The sequence below is a fragment of the Prionailurus bengalensis genome, chromosome A3 (assembly GCF_016509475.1).
Source record: "Prionailurus bengalensis isolate Pbe53 chromosome A3, Fcat_Pben_1.1_paternal_pri, whole genome shotgun sequence".
NCBI lineage: Eukaryota > Metazoa > Chordata > Mammalia > Carnivora > Felidae > Prionailurus > Prionailurus bengalensis.
In genome coordinates, this window is record NC_057354.1 from 118979323 (window position 1) to 118999556 (window position 20234).

The 20234-nt window shown below is 49.0% G+C and overlaps 2 protein-coding genes and 1 pseudogene across 4 annotated transcripts; 1 reads left to right on the forward strand and 2 right to left on the reverse strand.

Moving 5' to 3' along the window:
- Positions 1-696: 696 nt before the first annotated feature.
- TCF23 (transcription factor 23) lies at positions 697-3846 on the reverse strand. The gene is made up of 3 exons (XM_043604312.1): positions 3637-3846; positions 2807-3049; positions 697-1010 (listed from the first exon to the last, which is right to left on the reverse strand). The coding sequence occupies exons 1-3, from the start codon at positions 3844-3846 to the stop codon at positions 831-833; spliced, it is 633 nt and encodes a 210-aa protein (XP_043460247.1). The 3' UTR covers positions 697-830.
- PRR30 (proline rich 30) lies at positions 2973-19625 on the forward strand. 3 transcript variants are annotated; one of them, XR_006301086.1, is made up of 4 exons: positions 17087-17450; positions 17527-17579; positions 17834-18106; positions 19269-19377. XR_006301086.1 is itself a non-coding variant. In XM_043604311.1 (3 exons), exon 3 carries the CDS (start codon positions 18191-18193, stop codon positions 19379-19381), a length of 1191 nt encoding a protein of 396 aa, XP_043460246.1. In that variant the 5' UTR covers positions 2973-4764; positions 17527-17579; positions 17834-18190; the 3' UTR covers positions 19382-19625. The 3 variants fall into 3 exon arrangements, 2 of the variants coding, with proteins under 2 accessions (XP_043460246.1, XP_043460245.1); XM_043604311.1 differs by lacking the exon at positions 17087-17450 and adding an exon at positions 2973-4764 and having other exon boundaries at positions 17834-19625; XM_043604310.1 differs by having other exon boundaries at positions 17089-17450; positions 17834-19625.
- LOC122497342 lies at positions 5445-6373 on the reverse strand (annotated as a pseudogene).
- Positions 19626-20234: the final 609 nt, after the last annotated feature.

Genomic DNA, 20234 nt, shown 5'->3' on the forward strand with positions numbered 1-20234 from the left:
TCATTTCCGGTAGATAGACCTGCCTCTGGGATAAGATCGTCTCAAACTAGGCAGCTGGGACCATCTAAGAGTTTCTGTGGAAACTGGAATGCAAGCAATGTAGGTTTAGGTTTTTCTAACTTAACCTGTAAATGTAAGTCATACCAAGAAAAGAGTGGAAGGTCTCGGGGCCCAGAGAGGGAGGAAATGTAGTGATGCTGGGCTGCTGGAGAGACCGTCATGCGGACAAGACTCCTAAATTCCCCGCTGCTTCTTCGCCATCAGGTAAGGGTTTGTGGAGCGATAACGACAGGTCCCCGTGTCGCCAGGATCTGGCCACGTGACCCGGCCCAGTTCTATTCACACGCACATGTCTGGCCCTAGACTTTCCCACCAGCACCCGCAGCTGCTGCCGTCCTAGGCCTTTACCTCTGCACCTGCACAGCCTTGTCATTGTCCTTGCATTCTTCGAGTGTCTGTGGGAAGCTTAGGGGAGAAAAGTGGGGCAGGGGGGAGGGTGCCCTAACTCAACTTCCAACCCAGCCAAACCTCTTCCTCTCCCACTTCCCTTGCAGCTGCCACAGCAGGAGCCACTGAGAAGTCACCCCCCCCCACCCGCCTCGGATGCCCAGATGAGCACTTGCGCCCCCCCTACCCCCGCCGGTGCTTCTGAGTCCCCTCCCATTGAAGGGCCCGCAGCTTCGCCTGGTCTGCATGCTGGAACCTGCGAGCTGAACCTGAGTCCGTCTGATCCGAGGGCTGAGAGTCAGAGTGAAGACAGGCAGGGCTGGTAGAGAATCCAGGTCCCTAAGCTCGACTTGTAGTCTAGGAGAAAAGGGCAAGTGTGATACTCATTTGTCCCCGAGAGCTGGTGAGAGTGGCTTCGTGGGAAAGAGAGCGTGTGCCTCTTCAGAGACTTGGGGCCCAGCCTCCGCCTCCTTTGTTCTTTGGCTTGAGGTGGTGACTGTGGTGGAGTCGAGGCCAGAGCTCCCCAGGCCTCCAGCATAGAGACGAGATCGCAGGGGCCACTTCTGCAAGACATGGGGATGGTAAGTGAGTAATACTCACTCTTACAGCCCCTTGTAGTCCTTGGCACCCCAAACATGGCCTTCCTTAGCCCCCTCCCCGAGCCCTCCCTCATCACTGCTCTGATAGTGGTCTCGGACTCACCGCCACTTATGGCCCCATGCGTTCTCCTGACCACCTGAGCCTGGTGGCCATAGGAGCTGTTCGAGGAGAGCAAGGGTCCTGAACAGAGCCCCCCGATAGTGGGGAGGGAGGTGGATGGCAGTGCTGGCAATGGGCAGGGGCTAGGCAGTGGGGAGGGCAGAGAACTAGGGCAAGGAGAAGTTCCTCCTGGTACTGACCGGTCCCGACCTCTTCTTTTGCCCAGCCCCCCGCCCAAGCGCCTCTGGCCACACTTATCAGTGCTGCTCTGTCCGTCTAAGCTGGGGACCTCCCAAGATCACCCATGCTTCCAGCAGGAGTGTGGACAACCCCCCAAACACCAGGTTACTCTGCCCTGAGGTCTCCCCTCCTCTTGGCAGCCCCTTTACCGGGGGAGTCGAAGGGGCACTGCCCCCAGCAAACTATCCTATCCCACCAAACTGCCCAAGTTCTTGACCTAAACCAGCTCTCATCTGTTCTTTCCTCAACACATGTATCCATTACCTCCTACGTGCAAGGGCCTTACTTTGCTCATCGTTTTACAGCTAAGGCAGTGACTATGCCCCCGTCAGTATTTCAGAGTTGCCCCCACGTAGTCTCGAATTCTTGCATTTAGGCTATATTTGCATGGAAGAAAACAATCTCAAGTTTTCAAGACGTTTCAGAACTGCGTTTCAGGGAGAGAGAGAGAGTGAAAGTATCCTCTATAAAAACAAGGTGGACCCCATCACAGTGCTGTATCTATCCTGAGAGGGCAAGCATGGCCCTTCCTCTATAACGGTTACACTCTGCAAGCAGCAACTTACAGTGCCGTCCCCTTGGCCTGCCTGGTGGCTGTAAGCATGGGCTCTGAGGTCAGACACCTTTGGGTTCAAACTGCATTTAGCCACTTACTCTCCCTGAGATTCGATTTCCTCACTTAGAAAGTGATCCTCATTTGGTTCTTGTGCGCACTAAAAGGTAGAGATGGCCAAAGCGCTAAGCCCAGCTCCTGACATCACTTTAGCACCCAAGTGATGTTATTGCCGTTACTGCGACGGTGAATATTGTTAATTATACTTTTCATTCATGATCTCGTTTCATGCCCCGGAAGGAGAAATAAGGCTCACGTCCTCTTCCCTTTCACATCTGATAAAACCGAGGCTCCGAAAAGGTAGGTCCTGGTCTGGGGAGGTGGTGCATGCAGGAAGCACCCCCCAAACTCCTCCCCGACCCCAGCTTGATTGCTTCTAGAATGAGGCTTTCTCAGACCTTGTTCTCCCAGAGGGGGATCCCTCCTACGGCAGAAGTCCAGGGGACACCAAGGCGTTGTACGAAGGGGTGGTGTGCCCTGGAATCTAGGGCTTTCCTGGTGCGGTTTCCTTTCCCAGGCCCCAGCCCCGGAAACCGCTCCTTTTTCTCCCCTGCCGCTAGGCACCCCAGAGTCCTGGGACTCTGTGAATCTCCCTCCTCTTGGAGGAACCGCATTTTCGTGAAGTCAGTTCCAATCACCACCCCCACTACACCCAAGGTCAGCGCAGTCCCAAGAGCCAGCCTTGGCTCCTCTCCCTCCGAGAGAGCAGGAAGCAGCTGGTCCCAGTGTCAGCTCTGCTCAGGGCCGGGGGCCTCAGTCCAGTCCATCCCAAACCCCACCCCCTGAGGCCCTGAGCTCGTGGCCTACCTTCAGAGGGTGCAGGTAGCGGAGTCCACGCAGGAAGGGTGGCCAGGCGGGGCCAGGCAACTCCCGACCAAGTGTGCGGGTGAGGTGGGCTATGTAGCTGGCGGCCAGCACCAGCACATCCAGCTTGGAGAGCTTGGTGTCAGGGGGCACGGCGGGCAGAGCGGCCTGCAGGGCCAGGAAGGCCTGGCGCAGCGTCCTCACGCGGCTCCGCTCCCGAGCAGCGTTCTCGGGACTGGCCTCGCTCTGCAGAGAGGACCCCAGGTGAGTGGGTCTGACTGGATCCCCATCTGCCCCTGGTTTCTGAGAACGTTCTAGTGTGAGCAGCCATGCGCCGGACAGCAGAGACCCGAGGGCCTCACGCTCTCTCTGTGCACTCTCAGTCCTGCCCTGCTTTATGGCTGAGGAAATGGAGAGAGGGTCTCACTTGGGGTCAGATGGCAGCTCAGAAGCTGAGAGTCCTTTACTCTTCCTAACGCTCTAGCCCTTGCTGCACCCACGGCCACGTCTGAATCCTGCTGTCGGGGTGCCCTGGGCCCGCAGGGAGCACAGAGCCACCCCTGCTCTGCAGGGCTGATCCTTGCCCAGCCAGGTCCTGACATGAAGAGGCAGCTACAGCAGAGAAGGAAAAAGGAGCTCTCTGAGCTGCGCTCTGGGTAAGACCAGCTCGGTTATCCCAACCACCCAAGTGTGGAGCCGTGGAGTTCCGGGTGCCAGTGTCCCCCTCTTGGGAAGGGACGGTCATACCGAGTGAGGCTTTGCCAGCAGAGGTGACGCCTCAGCCCCTCCCCTCCTGCCTCCCCACTCCCTCCACAGGGCCAGTGATTCCTTACCCTGCCGGGAGCCCTGGCCCCTCTTAAGCTGGGGGCAGCTCTGCTCCACATCTGGTCCCTCCAGTTTGTCTCTTCCCACAGGTCCTGCCTTGTCCCGCACGGGCGGCTCCTCTTCCTGCCAGTGCCTGCCGCCAGCCGCAGCTTGGCCTTTGCCGGGGTCTGCCCCACTCCTGGCATGGCTGGTGGCCTTCTGACCTCCCTCCGTGACATGCCACACCCCTGGAGGGTGGTGCTGCGGCCCCTAGGACGGGAGCACAGTGCCTGAGGGAGCCCCCGGGCTCGGGCTAACTGGGCAGGCTGGTCACCCAGCCGACCATGTCTGTATCTGAGGGAGCTGGCGCCAAGTCAGTCGCGCTTCACTCCTTGCTCTGGGAAAACCGCCCACCCGGCACAGCCCCCGCGAGAAGCCTCCTGCCTGCCTGCCTGCCTGCCTCCCACCCGGCTCCGGGGTGGGGGTACTGGATGTTGGGAGTGGCCAAGTCCTGGGAGGAGGCCCCCCCCCCCGCTCCAGAAGGCCGGAGGATGGTGGGAAGGGAGCTCCCTTCGCGGAGACTTGCCTGACCCCGCAGTAGTCTTGCGATGGTCGCCCGACTCCAGCTTTGAGGCTCAAGCCAATGGAAGGACCCCAAACCTCCTCCTCTGCCAGAAGGGTGCCTGCACACATCCCTAAAAGGACCTTTCCTCCCCTTGCCAATGACCTGACCTTCCGGCCGGCCCCGGGGCACTAATCCCCATCCCCCCAAGCAGGCCTCCTATTTCCAACCTAGTGCTTTTCCATCCCCTGGAATATCTTCCTCCAGCTCTGCCAGGGAAAAGCTGCCTTTGCCTGTTGGGTTATGCCCTTCGTTCGTGAAGATTTCTTCAAACCCCACAGAGCAGAGAGCCCATGTCTCCCTGTTTCATGGGTATTCTAACTGATGCGTGACCGACCACACCCTGGCTAGTTTCCTCAAAGCTCGGTGCGTTTAGGTCACTCTGGGTCAGGCACTGCGCTAAGTACTTTATACGTATTCTCTTATTTATTTCTCAGGACAAACTTCTAAGAAAAAGAGACTCTTACATCCCCATTTTACAGATGGGAAAACCGGTATCAGGAGGTGACGCAACTCACCCAGCGTCAAACATCTAGTAAGTGACGGGGTTGGGATGAGAGCCCAGGCAGCCAGGTGGACTTGGAAGGTGGCCCCACGCCCTGTGGTGTTCTGCCTTGGGTGGGTTACGCACATGTCTTCCCATCCTAACGAGAGGTCTTTGTGGGCTTTCTTTCTTTCTTTCTTTCAGACACAGAGAGACAGAGCATGAGTGGGCAAGGGGCAGAGGGAGGAGACACAGAATCAGAAACAGGCTCCAGGCTCTGAGCTGTCAGCATAGAGCCTGACGCGGGGCTCAAACTCACGAACCGCGAGATCATGACCTGAGCCGAAGTTGGACGCTTAACCAATTGAGCCACCCAGGCGCCCCTCTTTGTGGTTTTTTTTAAACATTTATTTACTTATTTTGAGAGAGAGAGAGAGAGAGAGAGTGAGCAGAGGAGGGGCAGAGAGAGAGAGAGGGAGGGAGAGAATCCCAAGCAGACTCTGTGCTGTCAGCTGGGGAGTCCAACACGGGGTTCCATCCCACAAACTGCAAGATCATGACCTGAGCCGAGATCAAGAGTTGGACGCTTAACCGACTGAGCCACCCGGGTGCCTCTGTTTTATAATCTTAAGAGTTTATTATGAACTAGTTTCACAGGTCAAAAGGAAGTAAAAGGACCATGTACAGCCTTTCAGGAAATAGTGAGGGAACTTATAGGGGCCATGATGAGTCTAGGGTCTTGGTGGGTGTATTCCCAGGGGAGGGGCCCTTGCTTTGCAGGGGAGGGGGCCCACATCCCCAGAGGGCTATGCCCACTGAAGTTCCTCGTCCAGGGGCGATCCCCACTGGGGGACCCATGGGAGGTCTCATGCCAGGTGGTGGGCCCATCATGCCCGGAGGGGGTGCCCCTTGGCCCATAGGTGGGGGAAGACCCCCACGGCCAGGCAGACACTGGTTTGGGTCCCCTGTAGTGCTGGCTGTATCAGCAGCTGCAGTGGCTGTCACCGTGCCTCTTCCTTGCGGGGTCACCACCTGTTGGGTGCCCCACCAGCCCCTCTGACTGGTCCAGCAAGTCCTGTAGGAACCTGGGGCCCTGGAACACCAGTTGGATTCCTCTGACAGCAGCTCTGCCTGGACCCCCGGCAGCTCAGCAAGTGGCACTTGGGCAATGCCAGTATCTTTGGGAGGAAGTCCCTCTACTATATCGTCTGAGACCAGGCTTTCCCCTCCAAAGCAATATCTCTTCTCTTTCTGCTTACGTTGAGTTCTTTGGCTTGATCTTCCTGAACTCATCACAGTCACAGAGGATTGAATTCGAATGCTTGTTGAGTCTTGAAGGTATGAACGAAGATACGGCCATCTTGCAGGAGACACCTCATCCTGCAGTCAATGTGCTGCGGCATCTTGCTGTTCTTGCCCACAGGCATCATAGTGACGGTTCTGATGGATCCGATTCCTGCTGGATTCCCCTCGGTACAGGCCTAGACACCGCTGGGTAACCCATTTCCCGCTGCCACTACCGGAAGTCCAATCCTATGTTTTTAAGCCCCTTCTTCTGACTTGCGGCAGGATGCCCCACAGTGTGCACCCATCACATTTTGATCACCCAGAGACCCCAGGATGGACATCCAGATTGCTTCCAACTCATCATCACCCCAAAAATGCCATCATGATACCATTGCATGTGTCCTTGTGGATCTATGCAAGATTGACAAAACAAAACAACATAGGTCTGGGACCAGAATGCTGGGTTAATCGACTAAGTGTTGCCAGAGGGCCATCATCCGGAACAGTTGCCGAGTCAGCACTGCACAGGACCCTAGAGCCCCACGTGCTCACCACCACCTGATATTAACCAGCTTCCCAGTTTTATGGTGGGAGAGCTATAAAGGGCTGCTTTAATTTGCCTTTATCTGATAACTGACAAGTTCAAGCATCCTGTGTGTGGTGCTTGGTAGAGATTGCATTTTATTTTTCTCCATATAGGGAGCCGGTTTTATTTTCTCCTTATAGGGAGACTGTTATCCCAACATCATCTGCTGAACAGTCCATTCTCTCTTCCTGTTCAGTTGTAGCTCCCACTTTGTTATATGATAAGTTCCCATATTCGTATAAAAGCCAATTTCTGAGTTCTCTATTCTGTCCTGCTGATCTTTTTGTCTGTGTTTGAGCCAACAGCACACTGCTTTTATTGTTCTGACTTGATCGCATGTCTTACTACTTGGAATGATAAAACTCTCCTCTTTACTCTTATTTTGGAAGGTTGATTTAGTTATTTCTGGACCCTTATTTTTCCATATAGATTTTAGAGAAAACTCATTGGGTTCCTATAAAATTCAACTGAAATTCTGATTGAGATTTTGTTGAGTAAATGAGTTGCTGGGGGAATATTGCCATCTTTATAGTTTTGAGTCAATCCTTCCAAAAACATGAAATGTCTCTCATTTTATTTTATTTTTTTAATGTTTCTTTTTTGAGACAGAGAGAGACACGGAGCCTGAGTGGGGGAGGGGCAGAGAGAGGGAGACACAGAATCCGAAGCAGGCTCCAGGCTCTGAGCTGTCAGCACAGAGCCTGACGCGGGGCTCGAACTCACAGACCGCGAGATCATGACCTGAGCCAAAGTCGGACACTCAACCGACTGAGCCACCCAGGCACCCCTCTCATTTTGTTTTAAACATCTATATCCTTTATTAATTGCATAGTTTACTCCATGAAGGTCTGTGTATTCTTGCTTCAGTGAAATAGCTCACAGTTTTGTTGAACTAATTAGTTCACAGTTTTTGTTGCTCTTGCAAATGCTTTTATTTTATTCTGTTTTCTAGTTGATGATGGCTGCTGTACAGAAATGCTCATTAATGTTTGTCTTGAATCCAGCAACCCTGCTGAGCTTTCTTATTAGTCTTAAAACTCTGTTGCTTCCATTGGCTTTTCTGAGTAGATACAAAATGACAGTTTTATTTCTTCCTCTCAATCTTTACACTTGTTTCTTTTTCTTTCCTTAGAGCATTGGCTTGTGCTTCCAACACTACATTAACAGGAAATAGTGGTAGCTGGCACTGTTTTCTTCCCCTAACCCTCCACTGAACGTATCTAGAATTTCTCCATTAAGCATACTATTTGCTGTAGGCTTTTGATATATAACTTTTAGCAAGTTGAGGACATATCCTTCTATTCCTTGTTTGCTAAGAGGTTTTTGGTAGTTTTTTTTTTTATTATTATTCTAACTAGGTGTATAACTTATCAGATGCTTTTTCGCCATTAGCTGAGATACAATCATGATTTTTCTCCCTCAGTCTACGAATATGTTAAATTATTTTGTTGTATTTTCTTTTTATTATATGTTTATTTACTTTTGACAGATAGAGTGCTAGTGGGGAGGGGCAGAGAGTGAGGGGGACAGAGAATCTAAAGTAGGCTCCACGCTATCAGCACAAATCCCGACGTGGGGCTCAAACAAACCATGAGATCATGACCGTAGCCAAAGTCGTTGCTCAACCAATTGAGCCACCCAGGCACCCCAAATTATTTTGTTGTATTTTCTGATGACAAATCTTGCTTGAGTTCCTGTGATAAGTCCCATCTGCTTGTGATTACTTTTTAAAAAATATACTTTCTGCTTCGTATAGTTAATATGTTGCTTAGAATTTTTACAGCCATCTCATAAGTGAAATGGGATTCTAATTTTCTTTTAACTGTCATTATTTGGTTTTGGTATCAAGGTTACACTAACTTCATAAAATGAGCTGGGTAGCTCTCCCTTTTATTCTATTTTCTTTTTTTTTTTTAATTTAAAAGTAAAAGTATTTTTTAAAGTTTATTTATTTATTTTGAAAGAGAGCATGAGTGGGGAGGAGAGGCAGAGAGAGAGAGGGAGAGAGAATCTTAAGCAGGCTGCATGCTCAGTACAGGCCCCAGTGCAAGGCTCAATTCACCACCAGGAGATCATGATCTGAGCTGAAACTAACAGTCAGATGTTTAGCTGCTCTTATCCTATTGTCTGAAACAACTTAAAAAAAATTTTTTTTTTGTTTATTCATTTTTGAGAGACAGAGAGAGACAGAACATGAGTGGGAAGAGAGGGAGACACAGAATCCGAAGCAGGTTCCAGCCTCCGAGCTGTCAGCACAAAGCCCCACGTGGGGCTCGAACTCACGAACTGTGAGATCATGACCTGAGCCAAAGTCGGACGCTCAACTGACTGAGCCACCCAGGCGCCCCTGAAACAACTTTTTACATAATATAGAAATTAACTCTTTTTTGAGGTCTGGTAAAACTTACTTGTAAAACCACTAGGACTAGTTTTGGTGAAGAGGGGAAGAAATTTTAACTTTCATTCAATTTCTTTGGCTTCTTATTGACTGATTGAAGGGCCTGTTCCTTTTCAATACTTAGTATTTTATATTTCTTTGAATTTAGCCATTTCATTAAGGAATTCTAACACTTTAATGAACAAAATGCTCTTAGAAACGTATCTCCAAGAAAATGAGAAAAAAACAAAAGTTCTGTCCAGAAGAAAATTTCTTTAAAAAATCTAAGCATTCCTCAGCCCTGAGAACAGTGTAAAACTCTGAGAATGGCCAGTTTGCCCAAGAACAACACTTGGCCCACAAAATGGGCATGACCTTGGATCTCTGGTAAAACCCAAAGCTTCAGAGACTAGCCAACAGTTCTGTGGCTGGACTGCAAGGCTCAGACTGATGTGAAACATCTCCAAGATCTGCACAAAAGACCCACACCTTCTAAGAGGCATAAGAACCATTCCTAGGACATGAACCTTTTTGCTGTTGAAACTCAAGATCATAAGAAACTATCATGGCACTCCTAAAGAGCAAGGTCGTCTACGGGAAGTACAGCCCCTTTGCAGTCAGAGAGCGTTCTAATCTTGAGAGAACTGCCCAGAACCTCAGGACAGAAGAACATCATTTTGAAGGATAGAGCAAAAAGATGTTTTTTAGACCTAAGAGAACTGTCTTTTATCCTCCTATATTTATGTAGCTACTCTGAAGGTATAGACACCAACCTTCCAGTGATGAGCTAAAAGTCAACAGGGGCTCCCATCCCAAGTTCCGGAGAACAGGTTCAAAAAGCCACCCCCCAAAAAATCTACCACCCACCAGGGAGCTCATTGGGCCGTCCTGAGTTTCTTGCATTCTAACCATCTGTGAGATGAGGAGTAGCCCATGGAATGAATGGTGGGCATTTCTAGGCTTTCAGGTCAATATTCTTTCTCAGAAGACATGAAGTTGTTGATAGGGCAGACTTCCAGAAGCTTCCATCTGAAATTTAATCAGGTCCATGCCAACGTCAGACTTTAGGAGAAGCTGTGGAAGCCCTTACCGTATGGTAAAGGGGTATGATCTCTTTCCCTCTGTAGGAACTTACCCATCAGGGAAGGAGGGTGGTCTGACTCCAAATTTTCTGAGCCTCAGCAGGACACAAAGTAGGAGGGAAGAAAAAAGCCACACTCGCAGCTATGTGGAAACAGATCTTCTTGTGCCAAGTGCCTTTTCAGAGTTAGGTGATCTGAACACCCTCAGGGAGCTCCTCCACCCGAAGACTCAGTCCTCAGAAGGACTGCAAGGTCATGGTCAGATGAACCTGGGAGTGTCAGTCTACCGCCTCAGCACTGCATCTATAGCACGGGTGCTGATGTAGAAAGGAAAACTTCCACAGCGAAAAACAGTGTCCACAAAGCCCCAAGTGGTGAACCAGGAGAGAGTGAGACTGATGTACAAGGAGTGGTGCCTCCCAGGCCAGAAGGTGCAGAGGTCATTTCTAGTACTCCATCATCTTACAGGTTCCCTGGCGGGCATCAGAGAAGGCAGACTGGAACTCAACAAGCTGGTCTTCAAGGCAGTAGGGTTCTTCGTGGTGAAACTCATCTCCAGGGCACAGTTCAGGTCCGTGCTGTTCTTGGCTATCTCTGGGGCATGGTTCTACCTAGACGCATGTGTGGGTGGCTCTGTGGAGTGCAACTCTGTTATAGCCTTGTGCTTCATCTCCAGCAGCGAGGCCACGGATATAGCAAGGACAGCTTCTACCACACGGGTCCAAGTGGGCTTTAGGGGGAATACAGGCAGCAGATGGGTGAAGGCCCATCTTCCCTGTCATGTATTCTCTTGAAGTTGGTCTGGGATATCTACTTCTTGGGTCAGACATAGGTATGGTCCCAGGAGCTAGTGTAACTCGTGGAAGTTGGGTCTCATGGCTTCTATGTTGGCGTCTAGTGCTGATGACAGGTTCTCCTCTTCCTGGATTTTGTTTCAGCGCAGCACCATCAGCCCCCACTATCACCGGCTGAGGAAGAAGCCCAGGCACAGTCCCACTTGGGTGGAATTGGGTCTCACTGAGGTGTAGCGAGGAAGTGGATGCAGAGTAGGATCATCTTCACCTCAGAACTTGAGCCCCATCTCTCAGGAGTTGTTATTTATACTTGGAACAATGACCTCTTGGATCCTGGTGGAAGTGCCTTTGAAAAAGAAGTGCTTGGCAAGCTCAGGATCCTTCTGCTTGGCTGTGGGCTCAGTGGGAGGGGACAGGAAGAGCAGCCTTCTCCCTCCGCCTCTAGCTGGAACAGTCACTCATACTTCTCTTAATGCCTCAAGTATTTCTTATTTTTTAAAGAATTTTTAAAAAACATTTACTTATATTTGAGAGAGAGAGTGTATGTAAGTGGTGGGTGGGGCAGAGAGAGTGGGAGACAGAGAATCCCAAGTGCAAAACCCAATGAGGGCTCTCATGAACCATGAGATCATGACCTAAACTGAGATCAAGAGTTGGATACTTAACAACTGAGCCACCCAGGCGCCCCCTTCTTTTCTTTTTTCTTTTCTTTTCTTGTCTTTTCTTTCTTTTTTTAAAGTTTATTTATTTTCAGGAGAAAGAGAGAGTCTATGAGTAGGGGAGGGGCAGAGAAAGAAGGAGAGAGAATCCCAAGCAGGCTCCACTGTCAGTGTGCAGCCCAACTCAGGGCTCAAACCAACGAACTGTGAGATAATGACCTGAGCCAAAACCAAGAGTCAGATGCTTAATGGACTGAGCCACCCAGGTGTCCCTTCTTATTTTTAAATCTCCATTATGTGTCTAGATGCTTCCCCCACCCCTTTTCTTTGTCCTGTATTTCATTTGTACCCAACTCTCTTTTTGTTCTTAGTAAGTGTTACCGGAAGTGTGCCTCACTTATCCATCTTTTCAAGGACCAGCCTTTATTCTTTAAAAAGTATTCTATATATTTTAAAAAATGTTTATTTATTTATTTATATATATTTTTTAACGTTTATTTATTTTTGAGACAGAGAGAGACAGAGCATGAATGGGGGAGGGTCAGAGAGAGGGAGACACAGAATCCAAAACAGACTCCAGGCTCTGAGCTGTCAGCACAGAGCCCGACGCGGGGCTCGAACTCACGGACCGCGAGATCATGACCTGAGCCGAAGTAGGACGTCCAATTGACTGAGCCACCCAGGCACCCCAAAAAATGTTTATTTATAAAAAATTGTGACATAACATAAAATGTACCCTTTGAAGAATTTTAAGTATACAGTTCAGTGGCGTTAAGTACATCACACTGTTGTGCAAACATGACTGCCATCCACTCACACAACGTTTGTCATCTTGCAAAATTGAAATTCTATACTCATTAAACAATAACTCCCCATTCTCCCTAATCCCAGCCCTTGCCAACTGCCATTGAACTTTCTGTGTCTGTGAATTTGACTCTTCTAAGTACCTCAGATGAGTGGAATCATATGATATTTGTCCTTTTGTGACTGGCTTCTTTCACTTTGTGCATCCACAAGGCTCATCCGTGTTGCAAGCAGGTATCAGAATTTCCTTCCTTTTTAAAGGCTGAATAATATTCCGTTGTATGTATATATAATTGTTGTTTATTCATCTGTCAATGGACACTTGGGTTGTAGAAACCTTTTAGCTACTGTGAATAATGCTGCTATGAACATGGGTCTCCAAGTATCTCTTTGAGACCCTGCTTTCAATTCTTTGGGGCACATACCCAAGAGTGGAATTGCTGGATCATGTGATAATTCTATTTTTAATTTTTCGAGGAACTACTGTACTGTTTTGCGTAGTACCTGTATCATTTTACATTCTCACCAGCAGTACACGAGTGTTCCGATCTCTCCACATATTCGCCAACACTTATTTTCTGTTCTGTAATTGCCACCCTGACGAGTGTGACTATATTATTTTTAAGTCTCTGTGTCATTAATTTTTAGCCCGATCATTTTTACTTTCTTCCCTCTCATTTCTTCACTTTTGCCCTCGTGTTCATTTTTCCAACTCCTTGAGGAGAAAGCTTGCTTGGTTTATCTTAAAGTTTGTTGTGTTTTGCTAAATGATAGGAAGAACAATGGAACGAGATGACGGTCATCATAAACACATTTTTGCACCCGATAACACAGCCTCAAAAATATATCAAGCACAATGGACAGAAATGTAGGAACAGAGAAATTAATTATAGTTGATCTTAACACACCCCTTTCAGTAACTGATAGATTAAATAGAGATATATACGCAGAGATACTGAATTATAGTTAATAAACTCAAGATATTAGATAAATCCAAAAGTAAAGGACAAACAGTGAAGATTCCTGGAGAGAGTAAAAATGGGAAGAGTGCCAAGGAGAACTTTTAAATTTTACCTGGATACTTCTGTATTGTTTGGCTTTTGTAGACTGAAATTTATTTGTGTATCATTTGTATACTTCAAAGAACAATAAGAGACAAAAGGCAAAAACGCAATAGTGGTTCAACTGGCTGGCTCACATTTTTCCAGCACAATAGTCAACGCCTTGATGAAATCAAAATATGTAGGGAGGGGCACCTGGCTGGCCCAGTCAGAAGAGCCTGTGGCTGCCTATCTCTGGGACATGAGTTCAAGCCCCATGTTGGGTGCGGAGATTACTTAACTAAATAAACGTAAAAAGTACATAGGGATTATTATCATTCCCAGGTTATAAAACTCATTTACAAAGTAGGCAATGAAAACAACGTGGGAAAATATGTGCGGTAAGTACTCAAGGAGTATATGTGGGTACCTACAAACACTTAGGGATGAAGTATATTGCCTTGCTGAACTGCAAAAGCAACTCACAGTAGGTCAGAGCACAGGTGTGCAGGTTTCAATTCCCATCTAACAAGGGTCCTTAGTAGCCAGTTTGAAAGAATATGTCAGTCAACTTTGGAAGAGTAAGAAAAGAAGGGTCATGGAGGCAAATCCGATCATGCTCACCCCAGCACTGTTCAAAAAAGACAGAACTTTGCCCAACGTTATTTGAGTATTTCTATTGATATGAATGAAACTAACCCCCTTAGCTGGATGCTAGTAGGCAATTAATTCATTAAGTTTCTCAGCTTCCCTTGTTCAGAGACCAAGCATCAAACATCTTTCTGGCTCCCAGGCAGGTCTGTCTATATGATTTGAGGATACTGATGATGTTGAAAGCAATAAGTCAGTCCCTGCAACATATGATTTCCAATGGTAAGTCAATGATGTGGATTCGGATCACATTTTGTCTTCCCAAATACCTAGACTATAGAGAGAGACTATAGAGTGAATTATTTCCCGTCTGTGTGAACTATTTTTTAAAAGTTGGTATTCTGGCGCTTACTTTAGGCTGTTGTATTTTAGCTGGCAATGTCAAGAGCACATTTCTCATCCTGGAAAGTAAAAAGCCAGATATAATTGTTTTTCCATGATGACACAGCATATATGCCACTTCCAGATGGCCGTATGTTCTCCACAATTTGTTTTGCTTGAATCAACTCTGGCCATTGTGATCATCAGTTTCCTTTCTCAGAGCTCACATACATTCTGTTTAATAATCCAGTTTAAAATTTCCCTCCGGGGCACCTGGGTGGCTCAGTCAGTTGAGCATCCTACTTCGGCTTAGGTCATGATCTTGCTGTTCGTGGGTTCTCGCTCCGGGTCAGGCTCAGTGTTGACAGCTTGGAGCCTGCTTCAGACTCTGTGTCTCCCTCTCTTCTCTCTGCCCCTCCCCACCGCTTGTGCACACTCTCTCTCTCTCTCTCTCTCTCAAAAATAAGTAAACGTTAGAAATTATAAAGTAAAATTTTCCTAGCAAGCAACTAGAAACTGATTTGAGCTCCTAGAATTTGTCTTTTTCCCCCTTTTGAATAAATTATTTACCTATCTGCAGTTATCTGACACCTCTCTTATAATTATGATCTCTGCAAGAATACTCAAGGTAGTTCTGTAAACAGCCCCTTCCTACCGTATCATATGTACAACTCAAACAGAAAAGAAAGGACAAGAAAAAAGTGCAAAGGTCAAATTCTCTTAAATAATTATCAATTTACTCATTCATCCGTCCATCCTCTTAAGAAACATTTGCAAATTTCTGGAAGGGTCATGCTATATAGCATTTGAAGGAAATAATACACAGTGTTCTTGCCCAGGGTTAGAAAACGGAGGGTGGGAAGAGTGCGTGGTAGATGATATCTACAACAGGAAATAACTAGCAAACTAAAACAAGTCCATTACAATATCACATTTCCACCTTGGATGCCAAATGCTTGGAGAACTTCTGTTCACTCAGTCCATAAAGGTTTACTAAGCACAAACCAAGTAACTAGGGTAATTAGCACAAACTAGGAGAGAGATTCATTAGCGTAAATTGAAATTACTACAGACGTTTTTTGTTTGAACAGCAATCTCCAGATTAGGGTTCTCATACCCCGAGGGGAACATGAATATTCTCCAAGAAGACCCAAGTTCTAGTGTGACCAATTGTCCCGGTTTTTCCAGAACTGTCTTGGTTTTAGCACTAAAAGTCCCATGTTCCAGGAAGCCTCTCGATCCTTGAAGGCTGGATCTCAACTCACATATTTCCTCCTCCGTAAAACTGATGTGCCTGAGATCTTGCCTGGTTTTCCTTTCCCACCACCCATAAGTGCCCTTCTGTCACTTTATACAAGCCACGACTCTTACTCATTCCTAAATTTATCATGACTTGCCCTGGACTAAAAAAAAAAAACCTCCAGGGGCGCCTGGGTGGCTCAGTCGGTTGGGCAGCCGACTTCGGCTCAGGTCATGATCTCGAGGTCCGTGAGTTCGAGCCCCGCGTCGGGCTCTGTGCTGACAGCTCAGAGCCTGGAGCCTGTTTCAGATTCTGTGTCTCCCTCTCTCTGACCCTCCCCCGTTCATGCTTTGTCTCTCTCTGTCTCAAAAATAAATAAACGTTAAAAAAAGAAAAACCTCCAGGGCTCCTGAAAAAAACACTATCAGAAATATTGATATGGGCAAAGCCTCCTTTAATACAGGTATCATAGCCCCTTGGAAGGGCATCTAATCTTTCAGTTGTAGATTGTGATGGTTAATTTTATGTGTTAACTTGATTGGGCCATGGGGTGCCCATATATTTAGTTAAACATTAATGTGGGTGTGTCCGTGAGGGTGTTTCTGGCTGAGATTAATGTCTGAATTGGTAGACTGAGTGAAGCAGCTTGCCTCCCTGATGTGGGTGAGCCTCATCCGATCATGGAAGGCCTGAGTAGAACAAAAGAGGCAGAATAAGGGAGCATTCACTCTCTCTGCCTGACTGTCTTCAAGCTGGGACATCAGTTTTCTCTTCCCTTTGGGCTCAGATTTGAACCGGAGCTTACACCATCTGCTCTCCTGGTTCTCAGGCTTTGGACTTGGGGTAGCTATGCCATCGGCTCTCCTGATATCTAAATTGCAGACTGCAGACCTTTGGACTTCTCGGCCTCCATAGATACATGAACCAATTTCTTATAATATCTATATATCTATCACTGTAAATATATATAATCTATATGTCAATAAAAATAGATACCTTAAATGAAACCATTTTCTAGAGAAACACCGCTAGGATATATCTATATCTATCATCTATCTAGATGTAGATAGCATCAAAAAGAAAAACATGCTTAGATGTAAGTGATAGTTGCACAACCTATGAGTAAACTAGAAAACAGCGAATTGCACACTTTAAATGGGTGGGCTGTATGGTATATGAGTTATATCTCATTAAAGCTGCTAAGAAAATAGTTATTAAACTATAGAAGTATATCCCAAATGGGGGAACCAATGTAGAGCACAAGCACTGCTCAGAAAGCAAAAGAAAATAGCAAATTGAAGGGAGAGCCTGGCCCACATAGGCTGTGTGGTTGGAGAGGACCCTGGATGTAGGAAGGGGTAGGAAATGTAAAGTATATGGGCAGAGAGCAGGGGGAGGATTGGGGCCTGAAAGGGAGACCGAGTGCCCCAAAGAATTTTGTCTGCTTCAGTTTTGTCAAGGACCAGCCTTTGACGATCTCTGAAAGAAGGCCCTAGAGCCTTGAGGAGGAGAGTGTATTATGTCAGCACCTGACCTTTGTGACATAGGCACTAGATGCCAGGGAGAACTTCCCCCAGGGAATGGGGTTCCTGGCTCCCAATGGGGGTGGCAACGCCACCCCTTAGATGTAGCCTGGTCTTCCACAGGCTTTCACCAGCTGGCCCCACTGGTATTGCTGTTTCTGGGTGTGCTCAGCCATCTCAGCCAGGACCAGGCTGAGCCAGAGGACATCAGCATTAGGGGTGACGAGGGGTCACGGAAACCAAAGTGGGCAGGAAACCAGGATGCTTGCAGAATCCTTGATTCAGGTTGAGGACAGCAAAAGCCTGTAACAGAAGACTTCCTCCTGGCTGAAGGAGCATTGAGGGCACGGCTCCAACAGAAATCTGAGTCAGAGTGAGTTTAGGGTGACAGATACTGGGGACAGAGGGGGGTGTATCCACCGTTTGGTGACTGTTCCTCTTTCTCCCAGGTTCCCTCAATTGCTGAAGCGCCTTGCGAAACAGCCTGGAGGAACCCTCATTGGTAAGAGCTCACATCACCAGAACACCCCCAATTTCTAGTCCCATCTCAGCAGCCATCCTTAAGCCCCCTCCTCCAACTCCATTCTACCTCCCACCTCCCTTCTTCTCCTCCTCGGCTCTCACTTTCTGTGGAGCATTTTGCCAGCTCTTGTGACCCCAAAGGTGACATGGATTCAGGGTCTTAGTAAATCAGCCTTCAGAGCCAGAAATGGACCAATTCTCCCAATATCTTAGGTTCTCGTTCTTTCTCTACAGGTCCCATGGGCTGTGTTCTTCCTCCCTGGCCCACCCAGATGATTACTGCTGCCCCTCAGCTCCCAAGAGGCAGCTCTGATTCTCTATCCCCATATATCCCTCGTCAATGGCTGACTGCAAAGTGAGAGGCCAAGTTTAGATCCAAGTGCCTGCCTGAACACTCGGAGAGCCTGGTGCTACAGGGCTGGGTGTCTCCTTGTCCTCGACCAACAGCAGCACCGACACCAGGCTGGAGTCACACTTGCGCACAGAAGGCCCCGATTTCTCCGCCAGGTCTGGCCTCAGAGATACTGTCCTGATTCTGCTAGGTCTCTAATCTCTGGTCTTGAGGCCCCAGTCCCTTCTGGATTCAAGGCAATGTTGCCTCAAAACAAGGACGAGTTGCTGCCACAGAACACAGCACCCCCTGGGCGCCCCCCTCAGGGCTCCTCACAACTTGTGGACTTGTCTTCTGGCAACCTGCAGCCTCTGCCTCCCCAGCCGTCGCTCCCTCCCTCTCACCCACCTTGCTCCCCTCCCCCACGGTCTCACTCTCCTGGCTCCCATTTCTACAACTCTGACTCAGGTTCTGACTTGGTCCTACATCCCTACTCTTCCTCCCTCCCAAGTTCCCCCACTTTCTTTCATCAGAATTACCTCTCTCTCTCCCTCACACGCTCTTCCTCTCCCACCCGCCAGCTATACCCCTCCCTTCCTCCTACTTCTTCCTCCTCTCCCACTCAGCTACAGAACGACTCTCTCCCCCACTCTCACCATCTGTCTCCTTCCAACCCAGGGTACCACCCCAGCTCCACTGTCACTTCCCCGGCCCCCAGCCTTCCTTCTCCTGGGGTCCACGGGAAGAGGCCCTGGCACCAGTACAGGGATACCGGGTCCCCTGGGGTGGTGGGGGGATGCGTGGCAAGCCAGAGGGACCCTGCAGAGTTCATGGACCCGGGAGCCCTGGCCCAGGCCCTAGTGGTCCATCTGGGGCACCGCCGCATTGCACACGACCTGCGGCTACTGCTTTTGCAGCACCTGTGGCTAGGCACAACTGGCCAGGCCCCAGTTGTAGAATATCCTATATGCCTGGTGTGTCTCAAGCCCCGCAGCCCCACGTGCCCCATCCCCAGGTACAAGACCGGACCCCGGCTGCTTGCCTTCCCCCAACTACTGCCCTGTGCGCAGGGCCAGGAATCCGGACCACTCCGCCTAGGCATTGGCTTCGGCCTCCGCCTGCCTCGGGGCCAGGCCAGGGCCTTGCACCTGTTGCCAGAAAGAAGGCCAGAGGAAGTAGGTCCACAGGGCAAGGCCGCTCAGGCCCGTGGGTATCAAACCCGGGCGTCCCAGGCCCCAGCAGCTCACGTACCGGTGGCTCAGGCGTGGGCAGATCCAGCCCGGGGCCCACCCTCCCCCACCAGGATCCTCAGATCTACACACTCTATGCGCTTTTCAGGGCCTTTACCGCAGGCACCAAAACAGGCCACTGTCTCCCTGAAGCCCAGGCCGTCCTCTGCCCGAAAGAGTCCTGCCTCTTCAGAGCCCATTCTCCGAAAGTCGCCACTCTAGTTCCAGAGACAAGGAGGCTCCCTGGAGTACCTCCTCTGAACCCCACTGTCCCCACCAGGCTCCAGAACTCAGGGAGCCCCCGAGACTCCCTGAAGGGCTGGCTGGCCGGAGGTCAGGTGTGTTCTCCAGCCTTGAACCTTGGGAGCCCCTTATGGAGTCTGCTCTCTCCTGGCTGAAGAGGACGAAGGGCACCTGAGACCCCATTCAGCCTTCAGTGTATCCAATAAAGCCTGACCCTGCAGAACTTGTGTTCGCGTCCTGCACAGCAGACACAGTGGGTAGCTGAACCTACAGGGGGCCACAACTAAAGAAGGGGAGGGGGAGAGTCAAAGGAACCAGAGCGGCCGGGGAGAGTTGTTACCATATATCTGAGGACAGCATGGGATCCATAAGGCATGAGCACCTGAGATATTCAGAGGGCTCTGCAAGGCTCTTCACAGGTTTAATTCAGTTTGGTGGCACAGATAATGGCATCCCCAAAGATGGAGCCGTGGGCCCCTTCCTCGGAGTGCACATTAGTGTTGCAGGATTTTTTACCTCCATACCTGGGATTCATTGTCTCGCCGCTTCAAAGAATGAAGAGGTGGACACAAAATGAGTAGCAGGTAAAAGTGTATTAGAATTTAAGATCAGAAAGAAGAACAGTATGAAAGCTCTCTTTACAGAGAGGGGCCATTCGAAAGTGAATGTCCGTGGACTATAGGCAAGGGTCTTTCTTTTATAAGGTTCTGGTCACTGCCCCCCACCCCCCCTCCACACACACCCATTCCCTCCCCCCTTGTTCCTTCTCAGGTTTTACCCTTATTGTCTTGATAGCTCTAGGTGCTGGGTTGTCCATTCCTGATTGGCTTGT